Source organism: Antechinus flavipes, chromosome 1, assembly GCF_016432865.1.
Source record: "Antechinus flavipes isolate AdamAnt ecotype Samford, QLD, Australia chromosome 1, AdamAnt_v2, whole genome shotgun sequence".
Lineage (NCBI taxonomy): Eukaryota > Metazoa > Chordata > Mammalia > Dasyuromorphia > Dasyuridae > Antechinus > Antechinus flavipes.
The window spans coordinates 491,460,883-491,482,486 of NC_067398.1; the positions used below are offsets into that span (position 1 = coordinate 491,460,883).

At 35.3% G+C, this 21,604-nt stretch overlaps 1 protein-coding gene across 4 annotated transcripts in view; it reads left to right on the top strand.

Moving 5' to 3' along the window:
* Nucleotides 1-20,806, top strand: part of KCTD1 (potassium channel tetramerization domain containing 1) — a 246,423-nt gene extending 225,617 nt beyond the window's left edge. For all 4 annotated transcript variants that reach the window (XM_051970309.1, XM_051970311.1, XM_051970310.1 and 1 more), the window contains exons 3-5: nucleotides 608-752; nucleotides 12,007-12,312; nucleotides 19,901-20,806. In XM_051970309.1, coding sequence (XP_051826269.1) covers nucleotides 608-752; nucleotides 12,007-12,312; nucleotides 19,901-20,059 — 610 coding nt within the window. In that variant the 3' untranslated portion in view covers nucleotides 20,060-20,806. The remainder of the gene's footprint in view (nucleotides 1-607; nucleotides 753-12,006; nucleotides 12,313-19,900) is intronic.
* Nucleotides 20,807-21,604: the final 798 nt, after the last annotated feature.

Below are 21,604 nucleotides of genomic sequence, written 5' to 3' on the forward strand. Positions count from 1 at the left end.
AATAAATTGTTCATATAGCAATAAAAAAATAATTCAAACAATTCTTCAGCAGGCTTTTTGAAGTCGTATTTTCTCCAGTGCTGAAGCAGCACCTTGTCACAAAAGCCATCTGAATGTTCTCTTTAAAAGTGGAAGCTTGCAGCCAGGGTTCTTGCTTCTGAGTGTTATAAAGTTGTCTCCTTAATACAGACCTTCATGACTCTCTTACTGTAACTGCTTATATGTCAAGCCGAGCTCTGTGATCACCTGAACTTTTTTTTTTTTTTTTTTTGAGGGGAAGGAGGGGAGAGGTCTGGATTCCTGATTTTACCCACACAGATTTCATTCCTCCCTAATAAGAAAACTCCTTCTACCAATCAGCTTTCTCCATATCAGCCCCTCCTCTACAACCTGGGTACTGACATTTGCTTGAGGGTAGCTAGAGATGTAACTGCTTTGTTGAGGGACATGCAGGCACTATGTATTTCAGAGGCAAGGCAACTAAGGCTGTTCCCCCATCTGACCTTTCCTCCCTTTTTTAGAAATCTGTGGCTTTCAGGCTCATTGGCTGAATGGAATATTGATTGTAATTCTAACCTCTTTGTTCATTCACTCTTTTCCACCACAGAATTGGAAGACTTTTTGATGGCACGGAGCCAATTGTTTTGGACAGTCTGAAACAACATTATTTCATTGACAGAGATGGACAGATGTTCAGATATATACTAAATTTTCTACGAACATCAAAACTACTCATTCCGGATGATTTTAAGGTGAGATTTCTGTATTAAACTACAGATAATAAAGATCTATGATGTGTTTTGAAATGGTGACAGGAAAATTTTTAAATTTCATATTTTTAATTTATTTAGGAGTAGATTTAATTATAGTCGACATTTAAGTAGTAACTTTTGCAAGTTACTTTACATACATTACTATCATTTGGTCCTCACAGAGGGGAAAATAGGTATCCTCATTATCATCATTTTGACAGCCAAGGACACTGAGATTCCGGTAAAGTGGCTTACTAGGCTAATGCAACTATTAAGTGTCTAAAGTAGGATTTGTCTTCCTGCCTCCAAGTCCATCACCAACCACAAAGTTCTGCCTCACCTTCCAACAGTAAATTTAGAACCCTTCAGAATTGATAAGAAATTCTCTAAGCCCCTTGGAGGCAACCCTGCCTACTTCATTTTTTTAACTTTTTATCCCCAGAGCAGAGCCCAGCATTTTGCACATACTATGAATTAAATAAATGTTGACTGAATTAAATCAAATGATTAAGTTTGGGGATGACTAAGAGCCATCAGTCCTGTGACTTGGACAACTGAATTAGAATTCAGAGATACTCCCACAGGTTGTCAAAAATGAAGCCAAGCTATGTTAAATATAGACCACCACATTTAGGACAGGAAAAGAAAGCACATTAGAACCCAAAATATTTTTTATTTTGCATATTCAATATAAGGCAGGCTAGATATAGACTATATCTCAGCAGGTTTGGTTACTGAAATACCAAAGGGGCTTATCACATGCTATCTTTCCTGTAAGACAGTCCTTCAGCATGAAGAGCACCATGGTGAGGCTTCGGTACCCAAAACATTACCACAAAGTGATTTTGACAACTGGGGCAATCAGAAAAGATCCTTTGAAGGACATATGGAGATGAGTTTTGATTGCAGGCATAGGAGAGCATTGTACAAAAGCACAAGTGTGGGACTTGGGAACAACAGATAGGGCAGAAAAGTGTGAGGAGGAGTACTATGTAACCAGGCTGAAAAGAGCCTGGGACCATACCATGAAGCTCTCAATATCAAAGAGAAAAGTTTTCGTTTTAACATGAGATGAGAACCACAAGAGGAGAAGAGAATACAGAACAAGAAAGCTTGGTCAGATGCTGCAGAAGGATTCGAAATAAAAAGATGAGCCCTGTGAAATGTAAATCATTGATGACCTTCGGAATGAGTTGTGTGGAAGAAGAGGGAGAAGTCAGATTTCAAAGGGTAAAGAGTGAAAGATGAAAATATGAGTTTAGAGACTTTTTTCTAGGTGTTTATCCATGAAAAGGGGTGGGATATGAAGTGATAGCTTGAGACATTTTTTTTAAGGTTGGAGAAATCTGAGTATGTTTGTGGACAAAAGATGCATATGGAGAGATTAAAAATTAAGAGGGAGAAGATGGGCAAAAGATAAAATTCTAGAGGTGAGAAGAACTGGGTTTAAGGACACATGTAGAGGCTTTGGTATTGCTCAGAAGAGCCATTTTACCTGCTGATATTGAAGAAGAGGTAGAAAGAATGGAGAGACTAGTTGATGTAAATTTAACACTAGACTTGTTTATTACTATTTAGAACTCTGTAGACCTAAGAAAAATATGGAAAACGTGGTATCTAGTGGCCCATAAGGTAATTTCAGGTAATAAAATAGGTTCTACAAGGAGATAAAATAAATAGGAATTATGTACCTTGAACAGAAGGCTAAAAGAAACCTTTAGCATTATGAAGTTATTTACTGGAAGGTCTTATCTCTTTTTTTTACTCAAAAGTGAATAAGAAGAAGTGAATTTAAGTTACAAAGGAGAATTTAAATTAGATATTGTCTAAGGGGAACTTGCTGATAATAGTTAAGCCTTGGAAAGAAAACATTTCCCCAGAGGACTTTCTCTATCTGGAGATTTTTAGAATCCAGATTATCTGTTTATATGTAAGACCTCCTCATCCAGATATAAGAGCCCTATTCTAAGGCCTTTCTAGACCATTATTCACTCTTTCTTTGTACAGACATCTTTTAAGTTGGCTTAGAATTTATCTATAGCCTATGTTTTGTTTTATTTTTAAATAACATAAAACCTAATCCTTGAAATAGTTTTCTTCTTGACTATGAGTTAATAGCATTAAATTACAATATATCTTTTGCCTGCTGTCTGGTGCAACAATCTGGAAGAACTACATTCAAATGTTACCTCACATGTTTATTAGCTGGATGACTCTGGACAAGTCATTTAAGCTCTCTTATTTCCTCGGCTATAAAATGGGTATAATAATAGCACTCATCTCCCAGAATCAAATGAGATAACTTACGTATATTGCTATGCATACTTTAAAACACTATAAAAATACTTATGCTGCTGCTGATGATGATGATGATGAAGTTGAATACTTCCAGAAGGATCAATTGAGAATGAGAAAAATTCTAGGCCACTAAACAAAAGTAGCTGAGAGAGTAATATTTCTTGGATAATTAAGATAGTTTTGAGTTCAGAAAAAAAAAAGTATATCTTATTTTTCACCCTTCCCTGTTAAACATTATAAGAAGTACTTTCTCCTTGTCACTCATTGCCTCCTGACATTGACAAAGGGACAAGGAATTTGGGGTGTGAAAGGATTATGTTATGCTGGGGTGTGGCAAAAAGGGAGGTTTTTTATTACCTACTTTGATTTCTTTATATTTAATATTATAATAATTTATTAAGTGCATTAAATCTGTAAAATACAATGTCTGTTGTCTATAAATCATCCATTGTCCCTTCATATTTTGTTTCTGTAAAATTTATACCTGAGCCAAATTCCTAATTAGCAATCTGAATAATCTTCAAAGGTACAATTTAAGCAATCATTATTTGTTCTTTTTTTTTAACCATTAAATATCTTTGGAAAATTTGGAAATGTCTTTGAAGACTATTCATTCCCAAACTTTTCTATATAGATATCTAGAATGTAAGTAAATTTCATATTTCCCCCTCTTTTTCCTTAGTATTTTCTACTTAATTATTTTATTCTTTTAAGTTCTTAATCCTTCTAAGTACTTGTTTTTTGTTTTTTGTTTTGGGGGGGTTGTTTGTTTTGTTTTGTTTTTTCTTTTTTTGTTTTTTTCCTTTATGAGCCCTACCTTAACTATAATAGAACCAAGACTTCATTTTGAAAAATAATACTCTAGACTAGGAGTTTTCAACCGGGGGTCCATGAATTTTTTTTTTTTTTTAACATTTTGACAACTGTATTTCATATATAGTTGGTTTTCTTTTGCAATCCAATAAATTGTTTTTTAATGCATTTACACACAGTAATCCTAAGAAAGTATCCAAAAGCTTTACCAGAAAAGATTACATAACAGAAAAAAAAGGTTAAGAATCCTTGCTTTAGGATTAATATATTCTCTGGTCTTCATATTAAAATATCCAGGTGTGAAGTGAACTGAGATTCAGTGATTACATGTATGTTCAGAATAACATCATAGTCTTTAATTGGATAAAGGAACAGATAGAGATTATGGCCAAATCAATTAGCATTTGTTAAGCAAATAATATATTCCAAACTCTGTGCTAAGTGCTTGGACTACAAATACAAGCAGAAAGGACAATCTTACATTCTTCTAATGAAGACAGCACATAAAAAGAAGCTGAAAGGGGATGATAGAAAGGGAGGGAGTAGAAGCAGGAGGCAAGAAGGGAAATACCTGTTCTCTGGAGTGAAACATAAAGAATAAAGACGTGGCTGACTTGGATATTTTCCTTAAAATGACAGTTCTGTAATTTATGCAATAATAAATTTGACATTGTAAAGACAAATAACTTTGAAAGATTTTAGAACTTTGATCAACAAAGAACAGGAGTGCAGAAGGCTCTTGAGGAAATATGCTACCCACCTTCACAGAGAGGTGATGTAGAGAATACAAATTGAGGCTTTTTTTGGACATGTTCAATGTGGGAATTTGTTTTACTTGATTATACATATCTGTAATGTGTTTTGTTTTTCTTGCTTTATCTACATAGGGGAAGGGAGGAAAGTGAAATCTCAAAATAAAAAAATTGAATTTAAAAAATTTTAATGGAAATTGTGGAAGTTGGAACTACCCAATTAGTAGAAGGGAACACAGGGACAGAGTACACTTCAAGTGTGCGAAGTTCAAAGGGGTAGTAAACTTTTAGGGTAAAGATAATAGAAGAATATCTGATTAGCCACAAAAAACATCTGTTGGAAATCTCCTGCTAAGTCAGGCTTTCTAATAAATTGTTTGCTTAATCTCATGGACTATCTCACTTCTCAGAAGTTAGGAGAAACAAGAAGGGGCACTGCTAAGTCAGACTTAATTTTAATCAGAAAGGAGAAAGAACTAGTCAGTGATGTAATAGGAGCTGGATCCTTGGAAAGAAGTAGTTGTACCTAGGATTCTGAGGAAACATATTTTCAAAAGTCCAAAGGAATAATGTGTATCATCTCATGACCAAAAAACATGACTCAGTAAAGGAAAGCTCTAAAAATGAAATTCTAATAATATAATCACAGATGATCCTCAAGAAGAAGAAGTAGGACAGCCATCTAAAGAAACCAATGTGGCTATACAGGGAATTTCTTTAATAAAACTCTAATTTGAACAATGTGTTTAGAAAATGGTGCAAGTTAACTAACCAAGGATGAACATGATAGAGAAGTGATAACTATAATAATGGTGAATGCTAGACTTAATGTCCTAAGGAATGGAGGCTTCCAAAGTGTCACAGTTATGAAAATGAGATTTTATTTTTACAGTCTTCCCAGCAATTTAAATAAACTAAGAAGAGAGAGAAGCCATTGATTTGGGAGACTAGAATAATGTCAACATATGACAGCAGGGTGGAGGGAAACCCATCTGATTCCATCTTCATATTGAAATTTCAGAACTCACATCTTTACTGACTCCTTCCCCATTGCCTAGGAGATGCTATGGGTTCTCTAAGAGCAAATCATGACAAATGGCTCATTTTTCTTTTTTTTTTCCCTTTAAAAAAAAATCTGAATAGTATTTTATTTTTTCAATTACATGTAAAGATAGTTTTCAATATTGATTTTTCTAAGATTTTGAGTTCCAATTTTTTTCTCCCTCCCTTTTTTCCATCCTCAAAACAGCAAGCAATCTGATATAGGTTATACATATACAATCACTTTAAACATATTTCTGTTTTATAGACTCATTTCCATGAAAAACTTATCAATAACTGTCAACAAAAAATCAAACGTGTGTGTGTGTGTGTGTGTGTGTGTGTGTGTGTGTGTGTGTGTGTGTAAGTAAAAGGGTAAAATCATCCATAAGACTTTTAACCTTTTCTAAAAAAACAGAACCAAACAAATTTACAAATACTTAATCAATATGATTCCTTGCCAAGCCTCCCCAAAGTGCCACTACTTTTGGCTTCTTTTCCTTTCTTCTTTCTTTCTTATCTTTTTATGTAATTGTACTGAGAAAGGAAAATGATATAATGGCTAGATTAGAATATTATACCCAAATTCAGTACTCATATTCCATCTCTGTCACTTACTAGCTCTCCAACTTCTCTAAACCTCAGAAAGCTCCCAAAGACTTACTTGAGTGACATGAATTGGAGTCTGTATCAGCAGAAGAATTTCCCACAATGACAAAATCACTTGTCCCTGAAGGCAGTGATTTTTCTTTGTGCTGGGGCTGAGCAGGGATACAAAGAAAGACTAAAACAGACCCTGCTTCCAAGAAGTTTACATTCTAATGATAAAAACATGTGAAAAACAAAGCATATACAAGAAGGCTAGAGATCAGAGATTCCCTGAACTTATCCCACATACTGCTGTTACTGGGAGACAAAGACCTTTGATATATGCAATTAGTTGTAACATAGTTATTATAATCAATGTTGGTCCCTTCTAGATCAACTGATTTCACATATTATCCCATACAATTATTTATGACATCATGATATTCTATTACATTAAATTTTTTTAGACTGTATCTGTTATTTTATTGGTTTAGGGAGAGCCTACTGAGAAAACTGTTTCTACAAAATGGGTTCACTACTGTTCTACAACTTAGGGTCTTAGATATGGGCGGAGAGCACTGTCCCCAGGGTCATATTATATAGTATAGTATGTTTCTTTTTTTATTATTAAAGCTTTTTTGGTAATAAGGGAAAATTTTATATCTCTAGAGGCCTACTTACATAAAACAGAGAAAGAAAAAATAAGTGAATTAGGCTTGCAACTAAAAAACCTAGAAAAAGAGCAAATTTAAAACCCCCAATCAAACACTAAACTTGAAATTCTAAAAATAAAATTGAAAGTAAGAAAACTATTGAATTAATGAATAAAACTAAGAAAAAATCAACAAAATAGATAAACCCTTGGTAAATTTGATTAGAAAAAGGAAAGAGGAAAATCAAATTGTTAGTCTTAAAAATGAAAAGGAAGAATTTGCCACTAATTTTTTTTTTCAAGGTAGATAACATTTTTCATCAAGAGTTCTTTTTTTTTAATTCATTTTTTAAAAAATAACATTTTATTGACAGAACCCATGCCAGGGTAATTTTTTTACATTATCCCTTGCACTCACTTCTGTTCCAATTTTTCCCCTCCCTCCCTCCACCCCCTCCCCCAGATGGCAAGCAGTCCTTTACATGTTAAATAGGTTAGAGTATATCCTAGGTACAGTATATGTGTGCAGAACCAAACAGTTCTCTTGTTGCACAGGGAGAATTGGATTCAAAAGGTATAAATAACCCGGGAAGAAAAACAAAAACACAAGGAGTTTATGTTCATTTCCCAGTGTGCTTTCTTTGGGTGTAGCTGCTTCTGTCTATCACTGATCAATTGAAACTGAATTAGATCTCTTTATTGAAGAGATCCACTTCCATCAGAATACATCCTCATACAGTATGGTTGTTGAGGTATATAATGATCTCCTGGTTCTGCTCACTTCACTTAGCATCAGTTCATGTAAGTCTCGCCAGTCCTCTCTGTATTCATCCTGCTGGTCATTTCTTACAGAACAATAATATTCCATAACGTTCATATACCACAATTTACTCAACCATTCTCCAATTGATGGGCATCCATTCATTTTCCAGCTTCTAGCCACTACAAACAGGGCTGCCACAAACATTTTGGCACATACTGGTCCCTTTCCCTTCTTTAGTATCTCCTTGGGATATAAGCCCAGTAGAAACACTGCTGGATCAAAGGGTATGCACAGTTTGATAACTATTTGAGCATAGTTCCAAATTGCTCTCCAGAATGGCTGGATTAGGAGTGGCAAAGTAGCCCAACTTTATGCCAATAAATTTGATAACTTAAATGAAATGGATTACTACCTTCAAAAATATAGGTTGTCCAGATTAACAGAGGAAGAAGTAAATTGGTTAAATAGTCCCATTTTAAAAAAAGAAATAGAACAAGCTATTAATCAACTCCCTAAGAAAAAATCCCCAGGACCAGATGGATTTACATGTGAATTCTACTAAACATTTAAAGAACAACTAACTCCAATGTTATATAAACTATTTGAAAAATTAGGGTTTGAAGGAGTCGTACCAAATTTCTTTTATGACACAGACATGGAACTAATACCTAAACCAGGTAGGCTGAAAACAGAGAAAGAAAATTATAGACTAATCTCCCTAATGAATATTGATGCTAAAATCTTAAATAAAATATTAGCAAAAAGACTACAGAAAATCATCCCCAGGATAATACACTATGACCAAGTAGGAGTTATATATCTTAATAGATGAAAAAAAAGCATTTAATAAAATTCAACATCCATTCCTAATAAAAACACTTGAGTAAGCATCATATGTAATGGGGATAAACTGGAACTCTTCCCAGTAAAATCAGAAGTGAAACAAGATTGCCCACTATCATGATTACTATTCAATATTGTATTAGCCATTGTAGGATTAAAAGATTAGATTTATTTTGTGTAGCTACAGAAAGGTATGTGAGCCTCCCACATCATTTGAGGCATTGCTTAGAATGCCAGGCTGGAGTCAGGAGGACCTGATCTCAAATCCAGCCTCAGACACTTGCTGTCTGGGCAAGTCACTTAACTCTGTCTGCCTTAGTTATTTCAAATTTAAAATGAGCCTCAGAAGGAAATGGCAAACCACTCCAGTATCTCTGTCAAGAAAACCCCAGATGGGATCATGTGGACACAACTAATCAGCTAAACAAGATTAGAACTACTAGAACTAGGACTATTGGATAAAAGTTAAAGGAAAGCAGACTTTGGCCTAAAATGAGAAAGAATTTTTAGCAATCCAGAAATGAAATGATCTTCCTTGTGTCCTTGCCTCCAAATTCTCCGAGCATTTTGAGTGTTTATGCATTTATCACATTCCATTTTGTTTTCTAATTGTTGATACATTGTGTATGGTACATTACATACATGGAGGGGTGAGGGTAGCACATATATTTTAGATGCTCCATTAGCTTGAAAGCAGGAATCATGTTTTATTTGTCTTTCTAGATATTCAGCATAGTGTATTTATGTGTGTGTGTGTGTGTGTGTGTGTGTGTGTGTGTACTTTAAGTATACTATAGTTTAGGTTCTTATGTTTGTTGAATTTAATTTAGAAGTAATAAGCTTCTCATCAATAAAAATGTTGAATGAACATCTCCTGGGGATATTAAAGATGGGATTCCTATATGAGATAGGGCTGGATGAACTTCCAGGTTTCTTTCCCTAAGATTCTATATAGAAAAACATGACCTTTTCAAAGGGCTAGCATCTGAGTCCCTCATACCACACCATGAAATTAAATCTCACAGAAACAGGAAAAACTAGTAAAAATGTGTGTCTTCACTTCTGGCTTTCCATTTCTATACCCACAATCTTTTTCCAGTTAGGGAGTTTATCCAGCTCAATACTTGATTGTTATCATAAAAGAGAAAGTGGTCACTAAAACAGGGAAGCCCAGGCTCCAGGAAGTTCATACAGATCCAGCTGGACAGATAATGGATGCCCTTTCTCCTAGGACCTGACTTAGAATCCTGCTTGTTGCCTTATCTTGGCTTAGCTTAGAATATTACCAACCCCAGTGCCCCCAATGTCAAGTGCCATTATCCTGTTCATGCCTGGGTGTTGACTTTTTAAAAATGTTTTATTGATAGTTTTTTGGTTTGTATCACTTCCCCTTCCCAACAGAGAAGTTCTAGTGATGCAAAACCATTGGCCCCATCCATTAATCCATGCCTTATGGCACCGTCAATCTGCAGCAGGCAGGTTAGGTCCTTGCATTGATCAGAGTTCCAATGCTTTTCAGTGTTGCATGTACATTTTTGTGGTCTTTGTGCAAAATGTTCTCTTGGTTCTGTTTTCTCTGCATAAGTTCATACAAATCTTATGAATGGCAGGTAAGCCCAAGAGCACAGGAGGGGCAGCACTTCCAGTTATCTGATTTGTAACTGAAATCTATATGTGATGTCACTCCCAATAGAAGTGAGCTCTTGGGAAATGAGAGTCAGCTTACTTTTCTATCTATATTCCAGTGCTGTGAACAGAATAAACCCTTAGTAAATGTTTATGCATTCATTCATTCAATTCTGAACTCTTCATTTTCATCATTTCTTAGGGTGTAATACTTCAATGCATTCATATCCCTCAATTTGTTCATCCATTATCCAAATAATAGGTACCCATTTTACTTCCATGGTTTTGTTAACACAAAAAAATACTGCTATAAATGATTTTGTGGGTGCTTTATTTCAAGAGGAACACTGACAAACTGAATTGGTCCAGAAAAAAAGGCAACCAGACTGGTGAAAGTTCTGCAAGTCATGTCATTTGGAGAAAGGGTATAGTAATTAAAAGTATTTTGGTTGAGAAATGACTGGGCAGGAGAAGAAATAAAAGTTACTGCTACCATTCATGTCCATTTTAAGACTGACACCTTTCTCCACCTTTTAGTTGATAAAACTTTTTTATTTCATGTAACTCTTACTTTATGACTTAAAATCAGGCAAATAGAATTCTGGAAAAGAGCTCTTTGGTACTTTCCACTTTACCTTTAATGCCCTGGGGCTAATTCTGCTTCTGGTTAAGTCAAAAGCAAAAGGGCAAATTGAAAATAAAATAAAAATGGTTCACTCATCTCCATCCGCTCCTCCTTACACTACAGCATTGCTATGCCAAATAACAAAGGCCTTTTTGATGATCGACACTTGGGCCAAAAAGATTTCAATCGTCCTCACCTGGCAGCACCAGCCCATTGCGTGGACTGTGCCAGAAGGTGGAAACTTTCACCGTGAACATGCCTGGGCAAGCTGTCCCTCATCCCCCACCCCATGATGATTGTGGCTATAGCTACCATCAAACACAATATTGACCTTGTTTGTCCTCTCCCTTCTCATTCTTTTTTCCGCCTCTATAAGCCTTCTCTCCTGGGGTGTTGATTTTTAATTAATACCTGTGTGCTAGAAGAATTTTTAAACTCAGTATCAATCTTTTTTTTTTTTTTCCAGGAGACAGAATTATGCAAAAAATCTAAATGGCTTCCTTTTCACAAACACTTGAGAATTCCTTTCCCCCTTTCCCTCCACCCCTCCCCATACATGTTTGCCTGCCTTGTGCTCACATGGAGAAGAGACCTGATATTGTTCTGACCTGTCAGTTGAGTGATCTCATTATTTTGCCACACCACCACTGAGTTGGCAAGAGGCACAGGCTTTCTGTGGAGCTCATTAAGAATGGCAAAGTAGCTCTCTTCCTACAGGTGTGCCTCACTTTACACAATAAGTTTTTCTCCAAAGTTTGAACATAAATCATATTTCTGTCAGTCTAATGAAACTTAAAATGCACAAAAGGGCTTATTATTTAAATTGAAAACTCTCCTCAAATATATTGGTTTTATACATTCTAATACTTTTGAATTTTCTTAGAACACACATCTATATATCTGTAAAATCTCTCTTTTCTAAATTCTTTACATGCTAAAACAGGTTTTCCTACCTTCCATGCAGACAATGAACTACCCCAAAGGCACTGACCCTTTCATTATACGGCACAGACTTTGTGCAGACTAACTCTGGATTGTATGAAATTATTTCAGTCTTTACAGACTTCAAGTAAGAAAAAAAAATGTAGTTGATTTCATTAAAAGGTCTAGTCAAAAAAATGCACAACAAAAGTCAAAAAAATTTTTTTTACACAGAGGCAGGTTTTTTTTTTCAATGCTCTATTTGCCAGACTGTTTATTATAGTTTAGCACAATGAAACACCTCTTCCCCAAACCCTTCTCTTCTTTCCCAGGACTATACTTTGTTATATGAAGAGGCAAAGTACTTTCAGCTTCAGCCCATGTTAATGGAGATGGAAAGATGGAAACAAGATCGAGAAAATGGCCGCTTTTCTAGACCCTGTGAGTGCTTAGTGGTACGAGTTGCCCCAGATCTTGGAGAGAGGATTACGCTCAGTGGAGATAAATCTTTGATAGAAGAGGTGTTCCCAGAAATTGGGGATGTGATGTGTAATTCAGTCAACGCAGGTTGGAATCACGACTCAACGCATGTTATCAGATTTCCACTGAATGGATATTGTCACCTCAACTCAGTTCAGGTAAGCTGTGTATCCGACATTGGTTTAAGAAGGCTATTCTGTCTGACAGTGGATTTATTCGAAGCCTATCAGATTATGAGATCCTTGGTTTGGTTTGTTTCAAATTTGGATCCCCAGTGCCCACTTTTATTCTTTTGTAGTTAATAGTACTTGATAAATGTTTTCTGAAATCGGATACAGTGTTACTCCTGTAAATATCTCAGAAAGTTTATACATGCCTTTATCTCTATGAGGTAGGTAGGTAACTCTTATCACCATTTTACAGAAAGAAACTAGGTCACAAAAAAGAGGTTAAATGATGTATCTAAGCTTATATAATTAGAGATAAAAGCAGAACTCAAAACTCATACCAATACTATATCAGCTCAGCTGTGCCAGTACGCTTGTGGAAGTTAGGAGGAATAAATGGTTTCAGCTCTTGTTCAGGATTAATTAGGCAAAATATTAATTAAGCTGGCTTCTTTCAAAGTCCCTTAACCCTCTGACACTTGGCTCTGCCCATAGCAGAGAGACTCCCTTGTGTTACAGAATCTGAAAAAGCTGAAGTAGATCATTCCCAGAGCAGCAAATGGCCCTTCAGAAAACACCCCCAGAATGTCTTTGCACGGGCGGGCACCACGGGACAGCAGATTGCAATCTCCTCCCTAAACCTCTGAAGCTTTTCTTCTTCCCCTCCCTGCTCCACTCCCTCCCCCAAGGAAGAAATGGAGCCGTCCCTTTGTGTCCATCGAGTCCTCCTGAACCTTTGGCCCCTCTCCCAGCCCAGTGAGTCAGTGGCTTAAATCCAGTTGCAAGGCAGGTTCACCAGATTATTCTAGTTAGAACAGGAAGGTGAGGGTTTCCTCCTGGTCTCCACCACAGGGCCCCCTGTGAGCCACAAGCTCTGCTGCTTCACCTCCAAAAAATCACAGTGGGAAAGTTTGAATCAAATACAAGTCACACAAGTGTTGTTCCTTGGCAGTGAGAACTGGGGGCGTTGTTGGAAGTAGAGCTGCCTGTAAGCAGTCAAGGTTGGAAGGCCCAGCCTCTCAGGCTTAATTTGGAGGCTGACTAATCATGTGCCATTCTAATTCATGACAATGTGATTGTCAGGCCTGTCAGCATTGGGGAACATCTCAGTCACGACTCCATTGCCGTGATCTTGCAGAAGACAGAGGCTGCCAGGCTGAAGGGCTTTTCCCAAAAATTTTCTGGGCCTTTGAGGATGTTTTCCAAATAATGTCAAAGAAACTTTTTTGGCAAAAGCCCATTAGTCAAGTCTCATAGAGAGATTACTTTCCTGTCGATGTTTGGCACTTTTCTTTAAAGTGAACTCTTCTTAGGCTTCATTAGACTTCTGAACAGGTTATGTGTTTCCTCAACTGTAGTTAAGAGGCAGCTCAACATAGTGGAAAAACCTCCCATCTTATAGTTAGGAAACTACCAATTGAAACCCAGCTCCACAGCCTCTGTGTCCTCATCTATAAAAATGGGGATAAAAAAATTTAACAGTCTGAATTGTTGGGAGGAAAGGGTTTTACAAAGCTTAAGTCACCACATAAATTTCAAAATTGTATGTGAATTTTTTATTTAATAATAATAAAATAAAGACTTGGAGGTTTTTTGTTCCAATTACTAAGAAGATTGGTACATGTATAAATTTTGAATTTATTAATAGAATCAGGACACTGAGTGATAACTTGATAAAAATCTCTTATTTTTTGAAAAAAAAAATCAAGTCTTCATTTGCCAACTTTGCAGTTATAATTTTTTTTATACATATTCACTCTCAGGTCTTACCTAAATAAACTGTTTCTCAGGTTAAGAGTCATGTTTCCTGAGGAATGGTAAATAAAGAAGTATAGCAAAGAGCACACTTTTCAATTGCCATTTTTTAAATGTCATGAAAACCCTTACAATGACTCCGAACTAATTTACTCACTTTCTTCCCCTCTCAAGCAATTGGGGTTAAGTGACTTGCCCAGGGTCAGACAGCCAGGAAGCATTAAGTGTCTGAGGTCATATTTGAACTCAGGTCCTCCTGACTTCAGGGCTGATGCTCTATCCACTGTGCCACCTAGTTACCCCTCAAAAGTAATTTAATCGCACTTAAAAAGTCTTTTAAGGGCTGTATATGTTGAATCTCTGAATGAGAAATGGAGGTTCCTCCCCAACTCATTTTTCTAATTTGTTGGGTATCCAGAATTTCAAAGAAAACCAATCTTCTCCTTTGTTTAAAAAAAAAACCCAGATAAACATTGGCTAAGCCAAAGTTCCTTTAAATGCCTGATACTTGATTTGGAGACTGGAAATAACTTTGTTTCATCTTAAATAACATATTGTAGTAACATTCACATATGCCTGACTACAAATTTAGACAATTGTATGTGCATATTTAAGTGTGCATGTGTGTATATAAATATATGTAAATATTATATACATACAGACTGAGAGAAAGAGAGAGACAGAGACAGAGAGAGACAAAAAGAGGAAGAGATGGAGGAAGGGAGAAAGAGAGAGAAAGGGAGGGAAGGAGGGATGGAGAGGTGGGAAAGAGAAAGAGAAGGGGGGGAGGGAGAGAGTCGGTGCAAAGAAAGACATTGATGAGCCCATGATCTGCCAATGCAGATTATAGATTCTCTAACCTGTGTGATTCCCATTCACTTTCTCCATAAAACCTTAACGGAAGATCTATTCAACATGTGGAAGGTTGCCGGTATCACAAGCTGTCCTTGTGGATCTGTCACTCATGCTTCATGATTGGCCCATCTCCACATCAGTCACACCTATTTTGCTAATACCTTTTATGTCATATTTTGCTTGCCAGTCATTATTGATGACACATTGCAGTCTTTTGCTGTCTAATCTCTTCCAGGTTCCCAATTTCAAGGCAACCCATGCAATTTTGAAATTATATAAATCATACAAATTCAAGTATGAAATATTGTCTCATGATTAGGTGTCTTGAACAGTAATAAGAAAAAATAAAACATGCAAAGGGGAATGAGCTGATAAATTTGTCAAACTGTATTGCCATTACCTAGATTATTGTTGGCTTATTCTATTTCCATGTCCAGTGTATGCTTGGAAGTCTTGGATGTTTTCAATCCAGTTTACCAAACCAAAGTGCTCTAGTTTCAACTGCTAATTTAAATTATTAGTCCGTTAGTCTTCTATCACTTCCTAAAAGGAATCACTTGTTTAAAAGCTTTCATTTTGATTTCTTTAGCATGTTGCAGGAAATCATCTACTCTGAAATGGATTAGCCAAACATAAAGGAGAGCATTCATATTCAAATCACCAAGTATTCAGTTTACTGAATGCAGCAAGTAAAAGTTATGCAGATTTAAATACTTTAGTTTATATAGATGAGAACTGAATCACTTTTAGCATGAGCTAATTTTTATCAATATCAGAAATGAAAAAGGAGAATTCACAAGTGAAGAATGAAGGTTATTATTAGAAACAGTTTTGCCCAAGTCTATGCCAATAAAACTGACAACTTAAATGAAATAAATTAATATTTATAAAAATGTGATACCCAAAATAACAGAACAAGAAATGAATAATTTAAACAATTCAATTTCAAAGGAAGAAATTGAACAATGAACTTGAAAGAGAAAAAACACTTCAGGACCAGATTGCAATACAAGTGCATTATATCAAACATTCAAAAATATTTTAATTCCAAGATTATATAAACTGTTTGGAAAAAAATAATTAAAGAAAGGATCCTACCAAATTCTTTCTGTGACACAAATATGATCTTGATACATAAACCAGGGAGAGTAAAAATCAAAAAAGAAAACTGCCGATCAATCTCCCTAATGAACATCACTACAAATGTTTAAATAAAATAGTACTAGGCTAAAACAATATATAATAACTATAATCATGTTGGATTTACACCAAGAATGTAAGATTGGTTCGATATTGGAAAATCTATAAGCTTAATTAACCATTTTAATATCAAAATCAACAAAAATTATATGAATAGAAGCAGAGAAGCTTTTGACAAAATAAAACACCCATTTGAATGCGTATTTTTTAAATAGTAGGAAACATGAGACTAAATGAACTTTTTCTTTACAAAGTAAATAGCTACCATCATATCTAATAGTGATAAGTTGGAATATTTTTCAAAAAAATTTAGGGGTGAAATAAAGATGTCTCCTGCCACCACTTTTGTTTGACATAGTACTATTAATATTGGTTATAAGAAGAAAAAGAAAATGAGAGAATAAGAATAAGAAAGAAGAAACAAAATTATTACTTTTTAATAATGATGTTGGAGGAGATGTGGGAAAACTAGGTCACTAAAATGTTGTTGGTGGAGTAGTAAAGTGATCCAACTATTCTGGAGAGCAACTTGAAACTATTTCCACTGACTATCAAACTATCAAACTGCCTTTTGATCCAGCAGTGTCTTTACTGGGCCTATATTCCAAAAAGATCATATTAAAAAAGGGAAAAGGACCTACATGTGCAAAAATGTTTATAGCAGCCATTTTTTGTAATGGCAAGGCACTGGAAGTTGAGTGAATTCTCATCATCCTGTTGCAGAATAGCTATGGTATATGAATGTTATGGAACAGTATTATTCTATCAGAAACGATCAGCAGGATGATTTCAGAAAGGCCTGGAATGAACTGATGCTAAGTGAAGAGAATAGAACCAAGAGAACCATGTACACTGTTACAAGATTATATTATGATCAATTCTGATGGACATGGCTCTTTTCAATAATAGTGTGATTCAGGCCAATTCCAATAAATTTGTGATAGAGAGACCCATCTGCATCCAGAAGGAGGGCTGTGGGGACTGAATATGGTTCACAACATAATTTTTTCACCTTTTTTGTTGTTTGCTTGCTTTTTGTTTTCTTTCTCTTTTTTTTTTTTCCTTTTTGATCTGATTTTTCTTGTTTAGCATGATAAATATGGGAATATGTATAGTAGAATTGCAGATGTATAACACAGATTACATGCTGTCTAGGGGAAGGGAGAAAGAAAAATTTGGAACACAAAGTTTTGCAAAAATGTTGAAAACTATCTTTGCATGTATTTTGAAAATAAAAAGCTATTATTTAAAAAAATTATTATACTTTTTGCAAATGACCCTAGAGAGGCAATTATAAATTAAATCAACTAATTAGTAACTTTAGCAGAATATAAATCATTCATCTGCATCATTAGTATTTCTTTATAATACCAGCAAAACCCAGTGGGAAGAGATAAAAAGAAAAATTCATTTAAAATAAGTAAACTATATAAAATAATTAGGAATCTCCCTATCAAGAAATATATAAGAATTGTATAAATACAACTGGAAACTATTATTTACAGAAGTGGTGGCCTAAATAATTGTTGTTGTTCTTAGGTAGGCATCAATAATAATGAAAATATACTTAAATTACTTATTCAATGTCACACCATTCAAAGTACCAAAGAAGTACTTTATAGAATTAGGAAAAAAATTTACAAAATTCCAATGGAGGCCCAAAAGGTTAAGAGTCTCAATAACAACAGCAGCAGTAATAATGATGATGATGAAAGGGGAGGAAAGATTAAGGAGATCTCACTATGCCAAATCTCAAAACCTATTACACAGCTGATATATTGGTTAAAAAAATAGATTAATCATTGTAACAGATTAGATTCACTACATACAGAAGCAAGTATTAGTAGTATCCTAGTGTATGATAAACACAAAGATTCCAACTTCTGAATAAGGACTTACTATATAACAAAAGGACAGCTAGGTAGTGCCATAGTACCCAGAGCGCTAGGCCTGGAGTTGGGAAGTTTCATCTGCCTGCCTTCAAATCTGGTCTCAGATAGTTACTGTCACTTAACTGTTTTTGCCTCGGTTTCCTCATCTGTAATGTGAGCTGGAGAAGGAAGTGGCAAACCACTCCAGTATCTTTGCCAGGAAAACCCCATTTGGGATGACAAAGAGTCAAGTGTGACTGAAACAACTGGACAACAAAAAATTTAACAAAAACTGCTTGGAAAAATGGGAACAGTATGAAAGGAACTAGATTTAAACCAATACCTCGAACTTTATATCAAGATAAACTCCAAATGGATATATGACCTAGATATAAAAAGTCACATTTTAAGCAAAGTAGGCAAATGGGTCACATCTATGAATAGAAGAAATATGATAAACAAAGAGCAGAGAAAATCACAGAAGATAAAATGTATAATTTTGATTATATCCAATTTAAAAGTTTTTATATAAACAATAAAGCTAAGCTTAAAAGGTAAACAATTAATAAGGAAAAAATCTTTACAGCAAGTTTTGCTGACAAAACTTTAACTTCTTTTCTTTTCTTTCTTTCTTTTTTTTTTTTTTTTTTTTTGGCTGAGGCAATTGGGGTAAAGTGACTTGCCCAGGAACAGCTAGGAAGTATTACGTATTTGAGATCGGATTTGAACTCGGGTCCTCCTGACTTCAGGGCTGATGCTCTGTCCTAACTGCCCTACAGTTTTAATTTCTAAGCTATGTAAAGAAATGATTCAGATTTTATAATAGACCATTTCCCAACTGATAAATGATTTAAAGATATTAACAGGCAAATTATGAAAAATACTCAAAATCATTATTAACTAGAGAAATGCAAACTAAAACAATTCTGAGATTCTATTTCCCAGCCCTCAGATTGACCAACCAAAAAAGGAAAATGATAAATGTTAGAAAATAGGCACATTGATACATTATTGGTGGACTTGTGAATGAGTACAACAGTTCTGGAAAGAAATTTGGAATTATACAGAGTTAGTTATTCAGTAGTAGCATGTTGACTTAGCAATGTTAGTGGTAGGCCTGGAGGAATTAAAGAAAAAGGAAAAGCTCTCATTTGTACAAAAATAATTCTAGAGACTTTCTTAGTGACAAAACCCTGGAAATTAAAGGCATGTCCATCATCTGATGAATGGGTAAATAAATTATGGTTTATTGAATGTGATGCAGCTATTGTATTTTTAAAAATGAGGAAATAGACAACTTTATAGACTGATGTACAATGAAAGAAGCAGAATCAGAAGAATGATTTGTTTTATAATAGCAATATTATAAAATTTAACAATTTTAAATATTTTTACAAAATAGTAAGGAAAACATTAATATAACAACAGCATTGTAGAGAGGAACAACTTTGAAAACTGTAAAAAATATGATCAGTGCAATGACCATTCATGATTCCAGAGAAGGATGAGATACTTCTTGCATTCAAGAAATTTATATTCTAATGGGGAAACTTATGTGAATGAAGCTTTTACTTGAGTGCTTCTGTACCTCCAGAAAAATTGGAATTGGTTGATGTCAGCATGTAACCTATTAGCGAGTACTGTATTTTTGCCTGTTTTTCTTTGCTTCTCCAGCACTTAGCCCAGTACCCAATAGGTAATAAGTACTTCATAAATGCTACTGGACTTGCAAAGACTACCTATGGCTTTTTATGAGAACTGTTGGACCTGAAGATTAACAAAATAGGCAGCAGTATGACCCTGTTTTATGTTGACAAGACACCTCAGTATTCCTCTCCTTCCTAGTGGCCAGTGGTTCATTTCCCTCCCATCTGAATATATGCTTTTGTCTCTTCCAGGTACTTGAGAGGTTGCAGCAAAGAGGCTTTGAAATTGTGGGCTCCTGTGGAGGAGGAGTAGACTCTTCCCAATTCAGTGAATACGTATTGAGGCGAGAGCTCAGAAGGACATCTCGTGCACCCTCTGTTATTCGAATAAAGCAGGAGCCTCTGGACTGAATGGACATGTTTCTTATGCAAAAAGAAAAAAAAAAAAGGAAAAGAAAAAAAGGGACATTCATGTGCAGTTGGGACACCAAACCAAGTCCTGGAATGAAAATCGAATAAAGACACATTTATATCAAATAGAGACCATACCTGTATTCATATGGGAACAATTGGAATAGTAATAATAACCTCAAGGTGTAAAAAATATATAAATATAAATATATATGTCAAAAGGTAGGAAATGCAAAAAATAATAATGATGATGATGATGTGGTAGCTGAAGTTGGTGCTGTGATGGCCATTAAGTGTCCTAGGCCTTCCTGAGGCCCGCTTATCAATAAACAAGCCATGACCGGTGAGGACACAATCTCCTTACGTTTTCCATTGCCAAACAGCCATCCATTTTCTCTCTTTCTCCCTCACTTTTTCTTTTCTTTTTTATACCTTGAATTGAATTCCTTTGCAGATGGAGGTTTGGAAGCCTCTCTTGAAGAGGGGACAGTTCAGGACTTCAGAACCCCATTCACAAGCACATTGCATCTGAAATTGTTAGACTGAAAGTTTAAAACATAGCTTGTACAAAGTCTCACCTTTTCGTCTGCCTCGCCAATGTGAACATCACGTTGTTTTTAAACTGACAGTTTTGCAAAGGGGCCAGAATTTTACTTGTTAGAGTTTGCTCTGGTTTGAATCTGCGGCTTTCCTACAATTTTTCAAATTTTATAATGTATTAAATACAATAAACGCTGTTTAAAATAATCGGGGTCTCCGTTGAACCCACTACAGTGGATGACAGGCTGGGTTTAACTGACTGTATTGTGTATCAGAAAGTGGCTTGAGAAATGGTGGCCATCTTGCATTTCTGCCTGTTTCCACTGATGGGAATAAGACACAAGCAGATGATTTTGAACTGTGTTCCCCTAATGCCACATTACTGGTAAGCACAGAAACACTTGCTGATTCCCTTTTCATCCTTGACCACCAGTAAGTAGAGCAAACCAGTCTATGTTCTGGAGGGAAACTTGTCAAGAAAGTCTCCTTATGGCTGTGGCTGTGGAGGTGAAGGGGTTGCTCATGGGGACTTCAGATTAGTCTAAATCCTCTTTGTAGATGACGGACCTGAGACCCAAGAACTTGCCTAAGGTCATACGAGTTATAAAAATTAGCAATAAAACTTGAACAAAGGTCATGTGTCTCCAGGGTTAGTACTCTTATCAGAGTGTCATACTGATTTATTTGTTTCTAATATTTCTAGTCATTTTGGAATTGAGCTATTTCCTTCTCCCCCCACTTCACACATATATATATATATATGTATATATGTATATATATATGTGTGTATATATATATGTATATATGTATATATATGTGTGTGTATATATATGTGTGTATACACACACACACACACACATATATATATATATATATATATACATACATATATATATATATTTTTTAAATGCTGATAAGATTGACAGATAATCTATAATGTCTTTCTACTTCAGGGAAGTCCCCGTAGGAATGGATTATTTCCACCCTTAATTTTTTCCTTTTATA